Source organism: Acanthisitta chloris, unplaced genomic scaffold, assembly GCF_000695815.1.
Source record: "Acanthisitta chloris isolate BGI_N310 unplaced genomic scaffold, ASM69581v1 scaffold1512, whole genome shotgun sequence".
Taxonomy (NCBI): domain Eukaryota; kingdom Metazoa; phylum Chordata; class Aves; order Passeriformes; family Acanthisittidae; genus Acanthisitta; species Acanthisitta chloris.
Window position 1 is genome coordinate 63265 of NW_008658586.1, and position 21281 is coordinate 84545.

A 21281-nucleotide genomic window follows, 5' to 3' on the forward strand; every position below is an offset into this window, starting at 1 on the left:
GGCTCACTCTCATTGCAGGAAGAACTTGGAAACAAGAGACGTCACAAAGAGGCCACCTTGTGTCAGAATATTTGTTCTCCAATACTTGTTGCGTGCAATTGGTGGCTAGTCCTATTAGGAGATGAAAAACCTAAAATACATCTTGATACCCAGCAGACTCTCCTAGTAACTCGCATGAAAATGTAAACAAATCTTAGATAAATATATGATCCAGTCATCACTGCCTTCCCACCAGAGGGTCTGCACATAAGTTTCTACAGCACATAGCTTTTGCAGATCAAGATAGACAGTACAAGAGCTCCTTCAGATGTCCAATCCACTCAGATAGCAGAGTTCTATTCAGCAACTTTCCTGTTGCTTTACTTCAGGCCCCACTGCATAAATACCTGCAGGTCAGAGTTTCTTGGTCTATCATATTATTCACCTATACACCTTAGCAGCTCATGGGTAGTATCCTGCCACTGCCAATGTTTGTGTATCATGAATTACTTGCATATTTAAGTTTATTTATTGGCAAATACAGACTTAAAACTTTTCCAAATTCTTGGTGACAAAGACCTGTAGTCTAACTTGTTATTGCTTTAGCCTCAAACTAAAAGCTCATGGAGGTGTTTTGCACTCTTGACACCAGAATGAAGCTGGATGAGAAATTATATACACAGAGATATTTTAGGAAGTGCAAAGTGACAAAATGTTTCCTCAGAGGCTGAGATCTGAGGGTTACAAGAGTTGCCAAAAATATCTTAGCTTGCAGAGCTGTGTCACTTGGGTCATACAAAGCAGTGGTCTACCACAAACACACCTCACAAAGAACCTCGCAGTAGAGATGTGAACTATGCTTAGAGAAGGAAAAGGATAACACTACCTGCCTTAACATCCAAGGGGGAAAAAAAAGTAAGCTACCATTCTGTCACCTGCAATAAATTATGCTATTAATAGCTTCATTAACTCAATGTTATTAAATGTGGCAGAATAGTCACCTTTATACAAAACATCTAAGGATTATTATTGCTGCAGCTGATAATGCACAGAACCCCTTTATCAACTGGGCTGATCATGCTGTCCACCAGAAGCAGTTAGCAGTCTATGAGTAGTAGTCATGGAGTGAGCATGTTTTAGAAAAGCCAATGTCTGCATTTGAAGCCAACGCCTGAGAGAATTCACACCCTGTGCTGTGCTAACCCACCTTCATCTGCAGTTGTCATCAACATAGTCCTTATTTTTATCTTACACTTAAGCAAAGAGCATTTCCCCCACAGTAAATGCTGACAAACATCAATTCTGACTCCTCGTACTGTTGCTCTCACAAAACAAAGATTTCAGGTACAGACATCCATATGAACCACCAAAACAATCCACTTTGCTTGTTTTGGTGAAGGCAATTCATTATTCAGCTTGAGAACAGAAGGATTTTCCTCCTGCAGACCACCCAACCCAGCCTCCTCCTTCCCCAGGAGACTCCAAAGTACATCTGACTCTACAGTCCAGAAATGACCAGACCATCCCAGACAATTTTTTTACTGAGAGGAGAACTGCATGAGAGGGAAGGACTGAAGCCATCAGGCACAAGCACAGACACTACCACAGCACAAAGCTGAAAGGACTAGAAACTCATAGGGGGAAACATGAGCTTTTCTTCTGCACACATAGTCCAGAAAGGAAGGAGACAGCCTACCAGCAGTTAAGGAGAAGAGTACTACCATCATGTCAGAGTCCTTACACACACTAGCCAAAGAAAGTCCCTCAGAAACCAGACAGTAAGATTTTGAAAAGAGTTGCTAATCTGTTTTCAAGACTGATGGCAACTCTTCTTCCCCTGGTAAGCTGTTACATTGCTTAAATTAGCCTAAATGACTATGAATTTTTCTCTTATTTCAAGGTTAATTGTGTTAAATTTCAGCTTCCAACCGGAAAATCTTATTATAACTGTAAACAAGACCTAAACCCCCTGTTAGTAGGGATCATCCATGCTTAAGCACCCATATAGAACAGACTTACCATCTCCCACACTCTCTATTTAATAAGCTGAGTAAATAATGTACCCAACACCTCACACAGTCAAAATATTACTCATCTTCCAAGCCCTATTTATTTTTTTTGGTCTTAAACTGATCTCAGAACTGAATAAAATTATGGAGTCACAGCCTTTTCAACTCTGACCATGAGAAAGATCAAATCCCTCCTTCAACCCAGTAACTCCCATTGCATTATTGAAGCAACTGTATTCAGTGATCACTAGTACTCTCCCAAATGAGTACCTTCCAAAGAAAGCTTTCCACCCTGTGAGCACAGACTGGTTCCCACACACTCAGGACTCTGCACTGAGCTGCATCAAACACGCTCTTGTTGGATTTATCATCAGTCAACCACACATTTCCACTCATTCTCTAACAGTAACCTTATCTTTCTCTTTCCTCCTCCTCAAAATTGTGTTTTTTAACTGCAAACCTTACTGGCAATGCTTTAATAGTACTGTCTCTATGGGTTGATACAGATACTGAACAGGACAGCAAAGGAAACAGATGCCTGGAGAAACTGACACTAGAAACAGTCTTGATCACAGATGTCTCCCCAATAACTACTGGTTTTTTATTATCTATCATTAAAGATGTTTTTTAATCTCTCTAATGTGTGTTGTGCTTTAGATAAGTACTATTTTTTCCTTCAAAATTAGCCACTTGGACAAATTCAATTGGTTAAGCAATGTTCCACTTATCAGTGAAAATAGACAAGGCTGTTTGTCTGTAAAGATGTGTATTACAAAGCCATGTTGAACAAACACTAATACATTTCTGCAGACTCTAATGGGTTTTTTTAAAACCTTCCAAAATTATTTTGATCTTGGATCAGCATATGCATAGATAGTTCACAGCTCTTTGGGTAATCCCTTTTGGTTTTTTTCCAGTGGTGAACAGCATATTCCAGAGTTCTAAACCTCTCCACAGCTTGCAAGAATTGGCTAAAAGTTAGCATTAATGAATATCAAGCTCTTTGCTTTGGCTATTATCTTTGGATGTACTGTATCTAGATCTGCTGGGTTTTAAATCTTAGTGAGCACTGTCTCATCCTCCTTTGTTATAAACTAAACAGAAAACCAGATGAGATACAAATATCCCCTCTCAAATCATAAATACAACCAGCTGGGATTTGCAGGTTCTTTTTTTTCCCCAGGTTTTTTGTTTGTTTGTTTTGCTGTTATTGGTGGGGTTTTTTTCTCCAGAAAACACACGATTATTTCCTGATTTTATATTGTATCTACACACAGATTTTTAATCTTTGCACATAAAAAATTGATGGGTTCTCTGAACCGATGCCACCAATATCTCCACTACCAGCACATTCCCTTTCCCACCTGCTTCTTTGTAACTTTGCACTTACATTCACTGCTACTTAGTTCCTCTTCCCCCTCCTTGCCTAATGTGCGGAGTGCTGTGTGTTTTATCACTGCGGTTTCAGTGACTCTGAAATCATGTCTTTTTGGCCATCAGTGCAACGCTGCTGAATACTTTATAGCTTCCATTAACACTTCCCTTTTAAAGGTACCTTCCTGGGCAGTTATCCTGCCAAGTGTTTAAACTCCAAGAAACAGACTCTTCTAAATCTCCTTACATTACTGCCTGATGCCATATTCTGTTTGCACAAAGCAAATACAGACAAATAACAATCACTGGTACCTAGGCAACAGTGGGATTTCAGGTCAGCTATTAACTCTTCTTTATCTGCTAGAACAAGGTCAATTATTGATTTATTCCACAGTGGGTGCAGAACTGTGTGCATTAAAAAATGACCTATTCCTTCTAGAAGCTTTCTGGAAGTCCTTTTATTGGCCTCATGAAATGCCAAGTAAATATTACCTGTTTTAAGCAGGCCATTGTATTTGCCTCCCTATAAGATGCACATGTGTGTTCCATTCCTGAGGATATCTCAGGGACCTGTTAGAAATCACATAAGAGCCGAGAGATGTTTGGAACCGAAAAAAATTTGGATGTGTTAAGAAATCCTTATGTTTGCAGCTCTCACCGATGGTGCAAGCTTAGAAGGCATTATGTAATGTAAATTTAATCACACATGGGACAACATGTCTGAAGTCCACCTCTACTCGAGTCTGCATGAAAGCACTAGCCAGTTTCTGTGCCCCAGGACTGGGCTGACCTCTCGCATGCTGTTCCATCCTTGAGGCAACTTCTTTACTCCCTCCCTACCATCACATTTATTTCTTCCTCCACAGCTTTACTGTCTACCCAATTCCTCTCTTTGTACAGTAGCTTGGGAAAATCACTCCAAGCAAGGGTTTTGAGTCTCTCAGATATGACGTTGAGGAGATGTGACCTGACACACAGAAGGGAGAGGGAGAAGATGGGGGTTACAGGCTAGTCACAGCTGAAGACTCAGACAGCCATGAGTCCCCTTTAGGAGAAAGGGTAGGTTTCAGTGAGTCACCCAAAGGAAAGCATCCTGGTCCTGAAAAACAAATAGGAGCAAGCAGGATTCAAAAAGAAAGGGTCTCTTGCTCAAGGCTATGAGCATGCCGAGAGAAGCTCTACTGAAACAAAAAAGATGATGTACAAGAATCATTGCCTATTTCCTTGGCAAAACAGCAAAGTTCTCTATTACAGAAAAGTGGCACACAAGCATTTTTGTGCCCCAGAAGACGAATGTTCTTCTGGTAGGCACACCTCTCAGCAACCACAGGGCCAGGTGAACTAGCAAAAGGTTTTACAAGGAATATACCATTTACACCAGTTAAAATCACATCACTGTGCTGAAACTTCAGATGATGTTTAGAGAAAAAAACCAAATAGTTTGAGGAACACCAGAAACCAATTCCTACAGCATTATTTACCCACCCTTTCTATGCACAAGTGCACCATATGGGCTCAAAAAAGTACAGGAAATCTTTAGTAGTTAGGCTGCATTTTCTACAAGTCACTTCTCAAGACAGCAGTTCATTCGAATTGCCTGAGCCTCCCAATCTGCAAAGCACAGGCAAGAGTCATCAGGACACAGATGTCCCCATCACCATTTCCACCTCAACCATGTCTCCCACACCAGAAGCACATGAAGGAAGAGCATCAAGGTAAACAAAAGAGATGAGAATGTTTCATGGAGGCCTCACAGCAACCTTCCAGTATCTGAAGGGGCCTACAGGGAAGCTGGAGAGGAACTCTTTGTTAGAAGTTGCAGTGACAGGACAAGGAGTAATGGGGATGAGTTGAAAGGGGGAAATTTAGGTTAGATATTAGGAAGAAGTTTTATCCTGTGAGGATGGTGAGACACTGGCACAGGTTGCCCAGGGAGGTAGTAGATACCCCAACCCTGGCAGTGTTCAAAGCCAGGTTGGATAAAGCCTTGAGCAACCTGCTCTGGTGGGAGGTGTCCCTGCCCAGGGCAGGGGGTTGGGACTGGATGATTTTTAAGGCCCATCCCAACCCCTTCATATGATTCTATGAGAGGTGCCAGCTGTCGAGCCAAGCAGCAGGAGAAGGGACAGCAACATGGAACAGTTTATGTAAGCGACACAGCTCCCAGGAGTAGGGAGCAGCAGTAGCAGAGAGCAGGACGTGATAAATACAGATTGTAGCAGGTGGTCCAAGAACTGGCTGTGATTTCAGCAACCATTTATCCAAACCGGACGGAACTGCCTACTGCACAGTCCTGCAACAGCACAAAGCAAGCTAATAAAACACAGAAGCAGAGCAGGCAACTGAGAAGACTCAGCAATCACAGATTGCCAGGAGATGAGTTTCATTCTGAAAACATTCCCACAGATGTCAAGAGTGTGACCGTCTAAGGTATGAACAGCAAGAAAGCAAGCCCAGGCCTCTTGCAACACAATCACAGATTAATAGTTTTGGCTGGGAATTAACTCTAGAGGTCATTTACTGTAACCCCTGCTCACAGCAGGTCTAATGAGATCTGGTTGGCCAGGCTGCATCCAGACAAATTAGATACCTTCAAGGATGGAGGTTCCACAACCTCTCTGGACAACATTATTTAAGCATCCTCACAGTAAAAATAAAATTTTCCTGATATCTAATTGATATATTGAGGGCAGAGAGGCCCTGTAGGGACACCTAGACAAATTAGAGGGCTGGGCAATCACCAGCCATATGAAGTGCCAGATTCTGCACCCGGGACAGGGCAACCCTGGACGTACAGACAGACTGGGGAATGAGAGTGCCAAGGAAAGGGACCTGGGGGTCTGTATGTACGGCAAGTTGTATATGAGTCACAGTGTGCTCCAGCAGCCAGGAGGGACAACCGTGTCCTGGGGTGCATCAGGCACAGCATTGCCAGCTGGTCCAGGGAGGTGACTGTCCCACTCTGCTCTGCACTGGTGCAGCCTCACCTAGAGCACTTTGTGCAGTTTTGGGAGCCACAATATGACAAGGATCTAAAGCTATTATGGAGCATCCAAAGGAGGAGTTCAAATATGGTGAAGGGTCTAGAGGGGAAGCCATATGAGGAGTGACTGAGGTCACTTGGTTTGTTCAGCCTGATGAAGAGGAGACTGAGGGAAGACCTCATAGCGGTCTAAAATTTCACCCTGAGGGGGTGCAGAGAGGTAGGCACTGATCTCTTCTCTCTGGTGACCAGTGGCAGGACCCAAGGGAATGACATGCAGCTGTGTCAGGGAAGGTTTAGGTTAGACATTAGGAAAAGGTTCTATCACCCAGAGGGTGGCTGGGTGCTGGAAGAGGCTCCCCAGGGAAACGGTCACAGCACCAAGCCTGACCAAGTTCAAGAAGTGTTTGGACAATGCTCTCGGGCACACGGTGTGATTTTTGGGGCTGTCCTGTGCAGGGCCAGGAACTCGACTAGATGATCTTAGTGGGACCCTTCCAACTCAGGATATTCTATGATTCTATTTCCCATGTTCCAACTTGTGATTGTTTCTTCTCATCTCATCATGATACATAACCAAAAATAATCTGGCTACATCTTTTCTGGATCCTCTGATTGGGTAGTTGCAGACAACAAAAACAGTCCCTCACTGCCTTCTCTTCTCAAAGCTGCACGAGCCCAGGCCACAGACTCTGCTCACATGCCATGTTCTGCAGCCCCTTGACCATCTCAGTGGTGCCCACTGGCCTTGCTCCAGTATTTCACTTAGATGAAGGGCACTTCTTGCACTGGACAGAGTATTCCAGACCCAGTACAGCAACTGCTGTAGACAGGGAAAGGATCCCTTCCCTGGGCCTTCTGGCTACTCGCTGTCGCAGCCCGGGGTGCCGTCCCTGCCCCTCTGCCATGAGGACACACTGCTGCTCGTGTTCCAGCGGCTGTCCATCAGGATCCCACATCTTGTACTGCAGGGCATCTCCCTACACAACCAGCCTCCAGCTGGTACTGCTGCAGGGGTTATTCCCTTCCAGATGGAAGGCCTGAAACTCACACTTATTCAGTATCTTAAGCCTTCCCTCAGCCTGTTTCTCCAGCCTGTGCAGGTCCTTCTGAATAGCAGCCTAGCCTTCCTCTCCATTTGGCCTCATCCACAAAATAGTTTCAGAAACAAGGAGCAAAGATCTCTCACAATATATAGCAATTCAGGCTCTTGCTGAAGACCATCAGTGAATTTTTTTTACATTTCTGCACATTTTGTTCACTTTGTACTGTTCAAGCTATGAACAGATAAGCCCAATTATTCTCTCATTTATAGCAGTCTAAGATTGAAGTCCATGAATTTGACACATTTACAACACTGAAACACTACTCTGCATGTGAGAGTGTGTGTATGTGCAGGCATTCACACCCACACAGATGGCTCAGGAGATGCAACAACTGAGACAGGAATACTGCAGAATCTGGAGGAGCAGCTGGCTATGCAGTTGGAACCAAGGTATATATACCCAAAGCCTAAGGTGACAAGAGGAACTTTAGCTTTGGTCTTTCCTGACTTGAGTTCCCTGAACTGCATCTGAAACAAGCAACAACTGTTAACTTTATAATGTACAGATGACTTCACCTGATGGTTAGGTCATGAAGCATCTAGCTCATTTATCTCTGTGCTCACATGGAATGAGTCACCACCTATACTCATGTAAACAAACTCTTCCTCAAAGAGCTTGTAAATCGAGAATCATGAACAGCATACAAAGATCAGGGAAGACAAACTATTTGTTCAAAAGAAACAGAATGTATATCATACACAATGTAAAATACCATCTGACTTGCAAGACCTTTTCCACATCCAGTTGCTAGCTGGCAAATTCTTTGCAGCAATTTTTCATCACAGAAATGGATCACAAGGAAAGATAAATATTTCAACAAGTTTCTATGCAACTGAAAAACAAGTGCTTTGCAAGGGATGCATTAAGTCAATGTTTAATCCTAGTCTTTACTCAGAAATAAGGTGAAGTTTCATTTTGGTTTGGGGTTTTTTCCCTAACCAATCATTAGACTACACTGAACACTGTTGCCCAGAGAAGCTGTGCATTGCCCCATCCCTGGAGGTGTTCAAGGCCAGGTTGGATGGAGCTCTGAGAAACCTGGTCAAGTGGAAGGTGTCCCTGCTCATGGCAGGGGGTTTGGAACTAGATGATCTTTAAAGTCTCTTCCAACCCAAACCATTCTATGATTCTATGTACATCTTGATAGGAATAACACTGTTATAGCTCTCATGTGCATCTCCCAGCTGAGTTAAATGCTACCGACTGTCCTAGTCCTACAAATATTTTACAGTGCTGACTAAACTGAGGGGGAAGAGCTTTTCACTCACATGAATATACAGGCACCAGGTGTCCCAGCTGTGGGGAAGAAAAATCCTCCATGCCTTCAAAGGCGCTGACAACTTACCCCAAACATCTGCCGCAGGTCAGGATCTCGAAAGCGGAAGGGAATGTTAGACACATGAAGTCGTTTTGGAGTGGATTTGCTCTCGGTATTCTCGCTGCTCTGTGTCTGTGATTGCTGTCCATCTGTCTGTGCCCCTCCTTCTGTCTGCTGAAATTAGAAAGACAACAAGTGTGTGCGTGAGTAGAAACCACAGGAATTCCTTTCACATGCCTTGTCTACCTCTTTCTAGGTGTTAGCACTACACCTGCGATTGCACTATCTAGCACTTGACAATTATTTTGATAAAGCCAGTAGCACTTAACAATTGATCTGTTGTTCTTCCCCTCCCTTTCCATGAGTAAACAGTAATGAGATCTCAGCCTCCCTCCCCTCGTATCACCTTTCAGCTTAGTAGATTTGTCTTTGGTTTTCTTAAATCGCTTCTCTCTTTTAGCCTGTTCTTCCTCACTTCAGCTGCCACCATATGAAAGCTCTAATGAAGAGGCGGATCTTTCATATCCTGGAGCTGGGAGGTAGTACTGCCACTCTAATCTCATGTGGCAGGATGTTCATGCAATCATCAAAATCCCACAGCTGAAGTGGCAGCTCTTCACCGGGCCAATACCAGAAGTGCATCCCCAGGCAAAACGGCATCTGCTCTGTCAAGCTGCCTTCAGAGAAACACTACCCCAAAAAGGAGGTCTATAATTAAATGGTAAAATCCATATATGAACAGCTTTGATTAACTTTTCTCCTACATTTAAGTGAGCCCAGGAACAGGAAACAGTCATCACCACTGCAAGATTTATAAAAACTCCAAGTGCTACTTCCTGCTACCAATTCCACAGCTAAAAAAGGGAATTTGTTCCACCATTCTCAGGCACTGACTGGTATGGAAAAGTGAGGTCAAGGGGTAGACCAGGGGTGCTTGTTCACAGAAATAGTACAACAAGCAGGCAGAGGAATAAGGGAGACCAGTGTGCCAGAGGAGAGACCTAATGCCCCCACAGAGATGACTGGCAGGGGAGAAGAAAGGAAGAGAACCTCAGCTGCTTGTGTGAGCTTAGACTGAAAAGTGGGAGAATTTGAGCCTAGCCCCTTTGCAAAAGGGCTTGATGAGAAAACAGCATTTTTTGCACTTTAGTCCGAAGAATGACCTCAAAACCTCAGAGCTACAAAACAATGCAGACTACAATTTGGTCAGTTTTATTGCTCTGTCCCTTTCTAAGCTCATGCACTGACAGGCCAAGGTATTCAAAGAGCAACCACTCACTCACTCACTCACTCACTCTCCTGCTGCTTGCCTCAGCCTCCTAGGAGTTATGCTGTGACCACCTGCGTGATGCACTTTTGAGTGTCATTTCAACTCCTTAGATGCCAACCTGACGTCTTCTTCCTTAAACCCATCAAGCAAAAAACGTTCTACAAGAAGGCAAGGACTGTAATTGCTAGAGTCACTCTTTTTAAGGCACTTTCAAGAACACACATTGGCCTTAAAGTAAGAGTAGGGGTGGGTTTTGTGCTGTTTGGGGGCTGCCTTTTTTTCCCCAATTTCAATAAACAATTTGCCCAACACAGATGAAAGAAATCTCAGAGGAGTTGCCCACATTGACCCCACAACCACTGACTGGACTTGCTAGGCTGCTCTGCACATCATTCAATACACAACACTTCACGAACATTTGGGAACATCTCTCCACAGATAAACTAAACTGGCAACACTAATAGAGTGTCTTCTGCCCAGAAATATCTCTTACAGACATGACCTTGAACTTGCATCTCAGTTATGAAGCAAGGACATATAAAGACAAGAGCAAGCAAACAGTAAGCACTGGGGTCTTGTCATGCTGAGTAAACCAGTGGCAACTTTCCATTTCATTTCAGTAGGGCTGTGCACAAAACATGTTTGATCTGATTAATACAAATTAAGCCATGACAGGAAGAATGAAGATACCGCTCTGGCAAGTATCGCTACCTCCCATAGCTGTGCAAGTCTCAGGAGAAGCCTAGCAGAATGAAGCATTTTTATTTGGCTAAGACTCATCCATACCCCCAAACATCAAAGTTTCTAAAACAACCTCAGAAAGTGCCATTTGATCTTACCCAAAAGCTGCACACACACACCCACAGTTCCCCCTCTTCTCCTGCCCTCACCTCTATGACAAAAAGGTTCTCCAAACATACAGAGACTGCACCCTAGGGGAAGAATCGATGCAGTTGGTTTGTGATTAAATCACACCATGCTATTTAGTGCTTTTATTTTTATGACTCCATCAGAGTCTTCTGCTCCTCAGGGCAAATCTGTCCAAGAAGGACAAAACACAGGAGTAGCCTATCCATCACTACCATATACAACACCCTCAAGTGAGTGCTCCAAAATAACTCCTGAAAATCATCAACACTCCTACTAAAAGGGATATCTATAAACCACTTTGGAGTCTTACTAGTGCACTTTGCCAAGTCCCATGTTTTCTATAGCTTTGCATGGAATTGGCAAGTGTGCAAACACCCATGCACACAGGTGCATCTTCTGCTGTGTGAATGAGGAAAGGCACAAATCCTGAACAGTGACGACAAAAAGGGTTTGGCTGTTAAATTTAAATATAGATTGCACAGAACTGGAACTGCTGCTTCCACAGGGGAGGAAGCCGGGATGTCATCTGCACTTCTCTCCCATTCATTTGTTCTCAGGCAGAAGGCAGAACTCCTTTCTTACCAAGGGTGCAATGTATCATGTACAGGGGCCTGCTCAAAAGTGCTCACAGCTGTTCCTGCATATGGCAGAGTGCTGCTGCCACACAGGAGTCATTTTGCAGCACGTGAGACGTGTGCAGTAGGACAAATGCTTGAAAGAGGAGAAGCAATAGAAGGAACAGGAGATCTTGGTCCACTCCTACCTTTTTAAGTACACAGTCAGTCCCCAAATGCATTTCAGGCTTTTACACAGCCTGATTTTTCAGTACAAGTTTAACATTAAGTACCTTTCTCTTGCATGCTGTAGCTCCCTCATCTCTATCGTCCATGGCCCTAAGGTAAGATTTAAGCTTTCAGCCACTCTAACATTAGCTCAATGCATTTGTCCACTGCCACACATTCAGCTACAACATAAACGAGAGTCTCCTCAGAACCTTTTTTTTTTCCTTTTACAGTTATTCCTTGGCTTAATTCATTAGGAAGGAGATGAAAGGAAGGGCCTGGAGCCTGTTCTCAGGCAGCACATAACAAAGACTGGCAACAGTGCTACCCTGACCAAGCCAGACGATAAAAGCCTGCATTTCACCGAGTGCCCACTCCCCACCTTGATTCCTTCCCCACACTGCGCTTAATCTCCTTCTGGCCTCATGTCAACATTTCAAACCAAAGAAAGAGACCTCTCCCTTCACTACAGACAGCGCTTCAGCTCAGGAGGGAGCTAATGCACGTTCCCTAGGTCTCAATGCCTGTCATCAGGCAACACAGACATGCTGCGGCAAAGATCTTGCATTTAGGAACAGTATTGGATACAACATCCCTCCTCAGCATAGGCTGTGTAACATATACTTATGCAGGTGATAATGTCATTCATGCCTGCACATGCAAGCTTTGAGCTCTGCTCAAGGTCACTGAGAAACACATCAGAGCTCAGGACACGTGCAGTATGTGCTTCACTTTTAACTATTTCCTGCCTGTGCCCCCATGTCAGCTCCCCTTACACCCTTAGCAAGAAGAGGCAGCTGCAAAGAGAAGCACAGATGTACACATGTGCACATACACATGTGAAAGGGAAGGAGGATACCCTGCAACACGAGGGTGTTCTCAAAGGTTTGGGGGCAGCTCTACAACCATCTTCCCACCTCTCAACTGGACTCCTCTGTCCTAATGCAGGTGATGAACAATCCATTGTTGAAGATTTTCTTCAGCAGTAGGGAGGCAGAGGCTGCAGCACCACCTGAGCTCTGAGCACATCTCCATCTGCATGGCTAGACAGAGGGCTACCTCCCCGGCAAGCCAGACAAGCACCAGTGTGAAAGGCCAGCACAGAGATTATCAACACGCAGTACATTCTGTTTCCATCTCCCACTTGCTTTTAGAACTGGAACCGCTTCGGGTCCAAGTTATAGACAAGCAAAAAACAATCCCTGTCCTCTCCCCCAGGAAGCAGGCAGTCCAAAATGTTGTGAATCATAATAAGGAGGTTAAGTACAATAAATCACTGCAAAGAAAATATTTACAAAATACAAACTGTAACTAATAACTATATTTAAAAGGGGATTTGGGTGGCTTACAAAATCTAGGAGACAGACCGTGCTCACTTCACTGCTCCTAGACCAGTCTTGGATCCAAAAAAAGAACCAAAACCAAACACTCAACCTTGTTTGGATCAAGAGATTGAAGAACTGTGGAGACAAGGACTGAAAGCTATGACTGGCAGAAGGCGATTTTCTCCCTGCAAAGCAGAGTGCAGATAACGTGGAAAAAACTCTGCAACTTCTAGTGAAGAACTTGTGATCAAACCAGCCAGTCACCTGAACAGAACAGAGTGAACAGATACCCACTTAGCAGGTTTGGTGGAAAAAACAGTGAAGAATTAGGCCCTAGGCACAAAATCCCTCTCCTGCCTCACCACACTCTACCAAGGTAGGACTACACATCCAAGAGCAAAGGTCAAGGGAACTTCAGCTGCTTAGACACCACTTGTGTAGCAGACAGAAGACCACAGAGCTAATCATCACCTTTCAGCAGCAAACATAATTTTGCAGTTAGATTCATGTACTTGATTTTTCAGAGAAGCCAGCAGTGTTATATTTTTTAAAAACAATTGAACTACACTACAGGCACCATTAACTATTATTCCAAGTGCTCTGCATGCCAAAAAACAGACAAAAAATTGCTAAGGATGTATCAAGTAACTTCTGCAAGGCTTTTTACTGTTATCAGTATAGACAGATGAATTCAGGGCATTTTTCTGATTCAGACATAATGAAGCTTAAGTTAATTTGCTAACTTTCCTCATTAAAGACGTATCTCACAGAACACAAATCTAACATAGGACAGCACATAGGAAGCTTTGCTACCTATCCTGCACATCATCTCTGATGTGACAGGTAACATTTTCAATCTAAAGAAGGATATTCTAATAGGATTCTTTAATGCTTTCTTCTTTTTCTTTTTCCTCCCCTTTCAGTGAAGGGGTGAAATGGAGCCCACTGAAAGGCTGCTCTGCTGGTCACATTGTCAAACCCTTTGTGAGCAGTTCCAGCCCACTCCTCACAAAACCAGGATGCCCTGGTGAAGGAGACAGCAAGATTTCCTGAGCCAGTGGTCACCCTGAACTGCTCCACTGACAGCAGCAAAGGAGCAGCCACACAGTGATTTAAGATCCATCCACCAGCCCATTATCCTCTTTCTAACAGTGGCCAAATGTGTGGCATCTGTGAAGGAATGAAAGAACAGAGCAAATGTTCAGTGATTTTCCTACAGAAAACTAAGACAGTTGATATCTCAACTTCGAAAGCATTCCATGGACAAGAGTTGCAATGCTAAGTTCTTCATTATATGGGAAAAACAAGTAATAAAACCTGGTTGGTTTTGCTCTTATATGGCACCCCATTATTTTCTGTGCGCATCCTAGTAAATGAAAATGGGAAAGTTCAGAATTTTAGATCCCTTACCATCCAATATTCTATGTACTTGTCATACACCTTCATTCCTGCCAGCTCTTTTCATAAGCAAAGATTTCATTTTTTCTCATAAAGAACCTACTACATGCCTTTCAGCATCACTATTATCCTTCCCCATACTGCTCCTAGATCTGCTATAACCTTTGAGATACACAGAAGTACCATAGCTGTATACTCTAACATCATGATACCTGCCGATTTATTTCCCATTCCTCGTTTTTAGATCTGCCTCACTAGATACAAGACTGCAAGTGCTGACAATAATCTGCCTCGCACCCAAAGTCATAAAATACTCTGCCTCATATTCAACGAAAACTTCTGATGTCAAATGTCAGGGTTTGCAACCTCCAGACAGCAATTTCTAAGCTGAGGTGGCCAAACAATCAGCAGCTAACTACTTATTTGAAGCTAGTCCTTCCTCGTGTCTACCTGCTCAGCAGTATCAGAAGAGAACTGTGGATATTCATTAAACATATTCTCCACCTGAAACACCTCACACGAGCAATTGCTTTAATAACTAAAGCGATGAAAAATAATTACAGAGGAAAATTCTGCAATCTCAGTCTAGGCAAGGAATACCCATGGGAAAAGTCATCATTATAACATCATCCATGTGTTGTAAAAGTCAGTTGAGGAATTCTTGCTGCCGTTGGCTCCCTTTTTTCTAGAGCCTTGCTAGATGCGTGGGGCACAGCCAGATGACTGTGCACCTTCCCTGTTTGCCTTCTGAGCACGATACACATGGGTCCTCTACCACAGACATGTCTCCCTTAAGAAATCTGAAAGTCAATATCCCTTTATGGCATCACAGAGGAGTTAAATATGTTTCAGGATGGCACATAAGAAGCAGAGACGTGATGCTCTGCAATTAAACAATGCCTTATATTGGTTCATGACAACGTAACACCAAGGAGACAGCACCTGCCATTTTCATGCAAAGTAATTTACATAAACTTATTCCTCCACTTCTATACCTCCAGCTGCATTCCATAATTTATACAGACATACAAATTCTTCCCTCTGACATTAACAAGAGAAACAAGTTGAATAATCAGCTCACAGTATTAAGTGCATTGCATTTACTATCAAGCAAGCTCTTTTAGTTCAGAGGATGATTAATCTTCCCTCTGCGGGTAGAGTACCAGGAGATGCAGAGAGCTGACAATTGCTCTCGGCTTCTGGCCATGCTCTCCATACGCTTACCTTGCAACAACAGCACTTGCTGGATCCCTCCAAGAGCTGCTCTAATTCATTAACCCAGCAAAAGAATTGGACAGCTTTCTGCCAGGTCAGTGAATTAAAGTGGCTCACGTAAGGAATGCCAGAGCCAGTAAATAGGAGTGGGAGTTTGCGCTTGGAGCCAGATCTCCCCTTTCTGACAGCAGTGAATCTTTTAGATAAGCTCAGCTGCCAGAGGTACTGCAGCCTAATTAGCATCTCCCCTTGCAGCTAACTATGCTAGGTGTCTCCATTAGGGATAAGCACACTAAGGTAAACCAAGAAGGGGGAAGGGGAAAGAAACCAGGTGACCCAGCACCATAAGAAGTGACATGCAGAGCGTCAACTGTTGAAGAGACAGTCTGCAACAGGCAGACCGAGTAGGCCAAATATGGTCCGGGACCTCAGTCTATTTTTAACTCCAGCCTTTCAGCTGTGCTTTGGGACACTATCAAGAGAAAGGACAGATGCTTGGAGATGAAGACCGAGACACCCACATGCCAGGCAAGAAACAAAGCCACACAGATGAGGCTTGATCTTAAAATAAAATTTAAAAAATCAAAGATATTAAGCTGTTTGTATTACACAACCTACTGTGCCAATTTATTTTCCATGCCCCTGTTCTGAGAGTTCTGAATGCTTTCCAATACACCCAGACTTCCAGAATCAAGCCAGCTCACCCTTAGCTGGTGGCACCAAGTAGTCATTCCCCTTTGCTCAGGGCTTTCAGACTGCATAGGAAGGCATGAACTTTGACTCTCAAAGTTTATTTTACCAAAGTTCACAGCTAACGTTTGACCTCAGGCTTCCAGACCACTATTAATTCAGACACCACCACTAATCTCAAGTCTTTCAATCTGACTTGCCCACCAGAATCTGCCAAGTCTCTATGAAAACATGCTCCCACCCAGTGTGTTAGGGACCCTGTTACAGACTCCATTACATTACTGTGTAACATCTTACCAACGAGATGAAAGTCCCCTTTCTATAAGGGACCTTTAAGCCACCTCACATTCTTTGTTACTTCTGCAGTTATCCTAAAGGCAATCAGCCTGAAAAGCAGGAAAGCCCCTCCACCTGAGCACACTTTTTGCTATCCATTTCCCTCTGTCCTGCCAACTGGACCAAGCACAGGCCTTGTTCTCAAAAGCAAGACAAGAACTAATCTGTCTGGCTGAAGGAATTTCTGAATCATCCCATGGGAGCAAAGGCTTTAAGTCAGCAGCTAAAACATCCACCAGCTGTTGGGTCTGGGGTATCGCCTTCACACACGTGACAGCAGCTGCACTTGTCAGTCTCAAATAATAGGAGGGAAGGCTCATACCTCAGCCACAATGACTTTTTGCTCCATTAAAGTTAGCACTGTTGTTGGATCAAGATAAAATGGTGAAAGGAAGAGATGCCTTAAAGCATAGTAGTCTAGTCCACCTGGACTGAACACGTGTGTCACACAAGTAATAACCCATTGCATGTGATGGACAAGATGCTTGACATCAGCTGTAGATGTTCAAGGTTAAATAACCAACCTGTTCTGCTGTATTTTTATAGCACACTTCAGCTTGAATAACTACTGAGCCTTCTTTCGTGCCCCTAGATCCTACATCACTCATCAGTGTACCAAAAAGAGAAAAGTCACAAGGAATTACATCCCAAGGCAGCCCACAGAATCAACATAACCATACAGGAGGAGTCCCAGACAGAAAGATAAAGGTACTTGGAAGATCCAGGATGCAGTGGGTGTGGAAGTCTGGCATGTGAAAGGCCCTTGGCTGAGGCACCCTCCCCCCACTTCTTCCTGGATTTCTTCATGTGCCACCATCTGGGATCCTCTGGGTTTGATCGGTCCCAGCCAGAGCAGCAACAGCAATGCCCTTGTCTGCGCCCTTACCCTTTCCCAGCTAGCTATGGCCTGCGAGCCTGACTCTGCATGCTCAGCTCACACATCTTCAGCCACATCAAATGGTCAGACCAGATGTGCCCACCTGTTTCCAACAGCCAGTACAAGTGTCGTGTGTTATTCAGCCTATTTCTCGGATAACCCCCCACCAGTCAGGCTCTCTCTGCAGCCTCCTGGCAACACCACTGCCTCCCAGCAGTCTCCCAGCAACGCTCCATCCCGCACAGATGGGCTCCCAGTCCGTCCTCGCAGGCTAGCCAGCCTCCCCACACACTGTGGGCTCCTTGGAGCTGGCATTACTTGATGAAACACAGAGCTCGGCCTTGCAGTGCCACAGCGATGGCTCCTAATATGGAAGAGGAGCAGGAGGGTTGGCAAGAGCTTACATCCAAGGTCAAGGCTCACATCATTTCCATTAAGAAGAAATGCTCTTAAGCTCTGGACAAGGATGGGAACAGCAAACACATGGGGAAAGCCACTGCCCTGTTTTATTTCCCATTTCCAGCTTCCCCATCCAACTGGCAGCACTCAAGACAGTTGCTTGCTGAAGACAGGCAGCCCAAATCTTACGGGCTGGAACGGCATTGGACAATCTGGTACTAAAATGATGACTTGCATTTCTGCACACTGCACCAGCTCTACGTTTTATTTCCTTCCTGATCTTTTCACAACTACATTTGTGCTTGCAGAGTAAGGCACCCAAAGTTCCTTTACACACTATCAACGCGCCTTACAGGATTTGTATTCCTTTCCTTCTTCAAGCTGCAGCATTGCCAGGATGTAATCAAAGATATCTTATCAAAGTCATAACCAAAGGCACCAACCATGCAGCCACTGCCTACTGCAGAAGGAGCAGAGGCACATGGCAGGAACCACACACACTTGAGCTGGCACTATCAGCTCCTCCAACTGTTGGCACTGAATTTGTTCAGTACTTACTGGGAAAAAAGTAATCTCTACAAGCCAAACAGCAACTACAAGTAAAACTGAAAGTATTAACAGATTAAATCCACCCCTGAGTGCCGAAGGCTCTCACCATAAGGCTCTTTATTAGGAAGTTAAGTCTTAACAAGTGGCTTAAGGGGTGGATAAAGCTTTTTCTGGGATAATCTGCCAGCATGTTGCCCAGTGCCAGTTCCAGGCCATGGGAAGAAGAAAGCAAAAAAACTATAAGATGGTGAAAATCTTGGTTTGCCAAATGGATGACCAGTAGCTGAGAGCTCCCCTCCTATCTTTGCCCCCTGAAGCTCTGTGCTGTCTTCAGAAAGTCAAAGAAAAGTAATTTTCTATTCTGCCAGCTGCCTAAAAACAAAACCACACTGGGAATACACCTAAAATGCATGTGCTCACCCTAACTCTTTGTACCATCAACCTTCCAGAATTTGCCTCCATCGCATTTATTTGAACCATTTGCCAATTAACACAAAGTAATTAACACTTTTGCAAAAGACTCTCTTTGGGCAATGCCACGATTTCAAGCACTACTGCTATTTGCAGACACCAGCTGACAAAGGGAATATGCACAAGGGAAAAACATGGAAACCTGGTGATGAAAACCTAGTACTGGAAGGTCAGAAGTCATGTTTTGTTTATAACTCTCTCCTTTTCAAGTCTACTGCTGATTTGCTGCATACTTAAGAAGGAGCAATCTAATCAAGGCAGCTTTCTCCCAAGGCACTGCGCTGTTCTCCTGGCTCTGCATCGTTCTGCACTTACTGCAAGAGATCCGTTCTGCGTGCTGGCCGTGTTCGTGCTCTGCTCTCCGTGTGGCTGCGTGCTTCCGTAGAGTGTCAGATTGTGCTCGCTGGTCTGGCCTGCATAGTCCTGAGTGTGTGGCACCCCATACTCTGTGGGAATCCCATTCTGTGGGGGTGGCGGAAATGGGATTGTGGTGAATGGCTGCACCATTGCATCAGGAGTTGCTGCTGGCTCCTGGTTACCCTGAAGAAAGGGAAAAGGAGAAAATAGCTTTATACTACAGAAGATAGATCAAAACATAAGCCTGAAAACAATATACACACATGTTCATGTGAATACCTGACCCACCACCACTATAATATTGCAGATTTCTATTATCTTTCCTGTCAAAAAGAGCATGCCTCATTCCTCTGAGCCTTGATGCTGTTTTCTTAATCCTTTCAGGGCAATGTTCGCATGGTCAACAGGACCAGGGAGGTGATTCTGCCCCTGGACTCGGCGCTGGTGAGGCCACACCTTGAGTACTGTGCGTAGTTCTGGGCCCCTCAGTTCAAGAGGGATATTGAGGTCCTGGAGCAGGTCCAGAGAAGAGCAGTGAGGCTGGTGAAGGGACTGGAGCACAAGTGCCATGAGGAGAGGCTGAGGGAGCTGGGGGTGTTCAGCCTGGAGAAGAGGAGGCTCAGGGGAGACCTTATCACCCTCTACAACTCCCTGACAGGAGGTTGAGGTCAGGTGGAGGTTGGTCTCTTCTCAAAGGCATCTAGCAGTAGGACAAGAGGACAAGTAAGTATGACAAGACTCAAGCTCTGCCAGGGGAGGTTTAGGTTGGACATTAGGAAGAGATTTTTTATGGAAAGAGTAATTAGGCATTGGAATGGGCTGCCCAGGGAGGGGGTAGACTGACCATCCCTGGAGGTTTTGAAGACGAGACTGGATGCGGCATTTAGCGCCATGGTCTAGTAACCACAATAGGGTTGGACTCGATGATCTCTGAGGTCTCTTCCAACCAGGCTGATTCTATGACTCTATGATATCAGGTGGCACACGGAGAACAAATTATGGGGTTTGCAAATTGCATACCTCTGTAATCTACAAAGCTTTACACACAGTAAGGCATTATTCTGAAAGGGGGAAGAGGCACTGAAACATCGGGACAGAGGAGGAAACACAGGGAGAAGAACAGGGGTTTTTAATACCTCTACGAGTAACACAACTGAGTCCATCACCTCCAGCCCAACCCTTGCTGTTCTGCTCACAAGCAAGCACATAATGTGGTTCAGAGCACAACTCTGTATCTTACAGTAATAAAAAGTACATTTTTTTACCCATCTGTGCAGCAGCTTCCTATTTTGCTCTGGCAGCACTGAGCACAGATCATGGGTGCTCAGGTATTAATTGCCAGAATATCCCATTTGTTTCTTGCTGGCCATGCAAGAAACGGAAGAGCTGTACGGAACTGAGCTGAGATCACAAGCCTGGAGCACACTCACTCTAAAAAAAGAGCATCCCAAAAATCACACAAGGCATTAATTACCCGCTCCTCCCTCAGCTTAGGGTATCCCACAGAGACCTCTGTGCTAGGATAGTGGACTTTTTAGAAGCCTTTAGTGTTGTCTTAGATGTATCTGATACCAACTAGATGACTCAGAAACAGAGACCGTGCAAAAGATACCCACAAAAGACAATAAAAATGCTACTCCACCATGCCAGAAAACCACAAGAAGCAAAGAAAGCAAGCATGCAGCCCTGCAGGCACTGCAGGAATCTCACCGAGGGGGGAGCAGGGAGCTGCATTCAGCCAGCCGGGGTGAAGGAGAACAGCCTTGACATTGAAGCCCAACCCTGGGAAGCCCAGGCTGCTGCACCGCTCAGACTGCTCTAACCACCGCAGCAGAAAAAAATCCACAGAAAAGATTTATGATAGGAGAGCTGCTTGATTTATGTGCGTGTCAACAGACTAATCCTGATTTTAAATTTTGGCTGCTGTTCCAGCCCTGGGTCCTCCCCCACAAAGCCTGGAGGTGCTTGAGCCC

General features: G+C 44.5%; 1 protein-coding gene across 3 annotated transcripts in view; it reads right to left on the bottom strand.

Moving 5' to 3' along the window:
- Positions 1-19496, bottom strand: part of RBFOX2 (RNA binding protein, fox-1 homolog (C. elegans) 2) — a 56700-nt gene extending 37204 nt beyond the window's left edge. Inside the window, exons 1-3 of one of the 3 annotated variants that reach the window (XM_009085135.1) lie at positions 19263-19458; positions 11295-11308; positions 8797-8943 (exon numbers count right to left, since the gene is read on the bottom strand). In XM_009085135.1, the coding sequence (XP_009083383.1) occupies positions 8797-8943; positions 11295-11308; positions 19263-19458 (357 nt within the window). Of the gene's footprint in view, positions 1-8796; positions 8944-11294; positions 11309-19262 lie in introns of all 3 variants that reach the window. The other 2 variants (XM_009085134.1, XM_009085133.1) reach the window with 2 other exon arrangements.
- Between the last annotated feature and the right edge of the window lie 1785 nt (positions 19497-21281).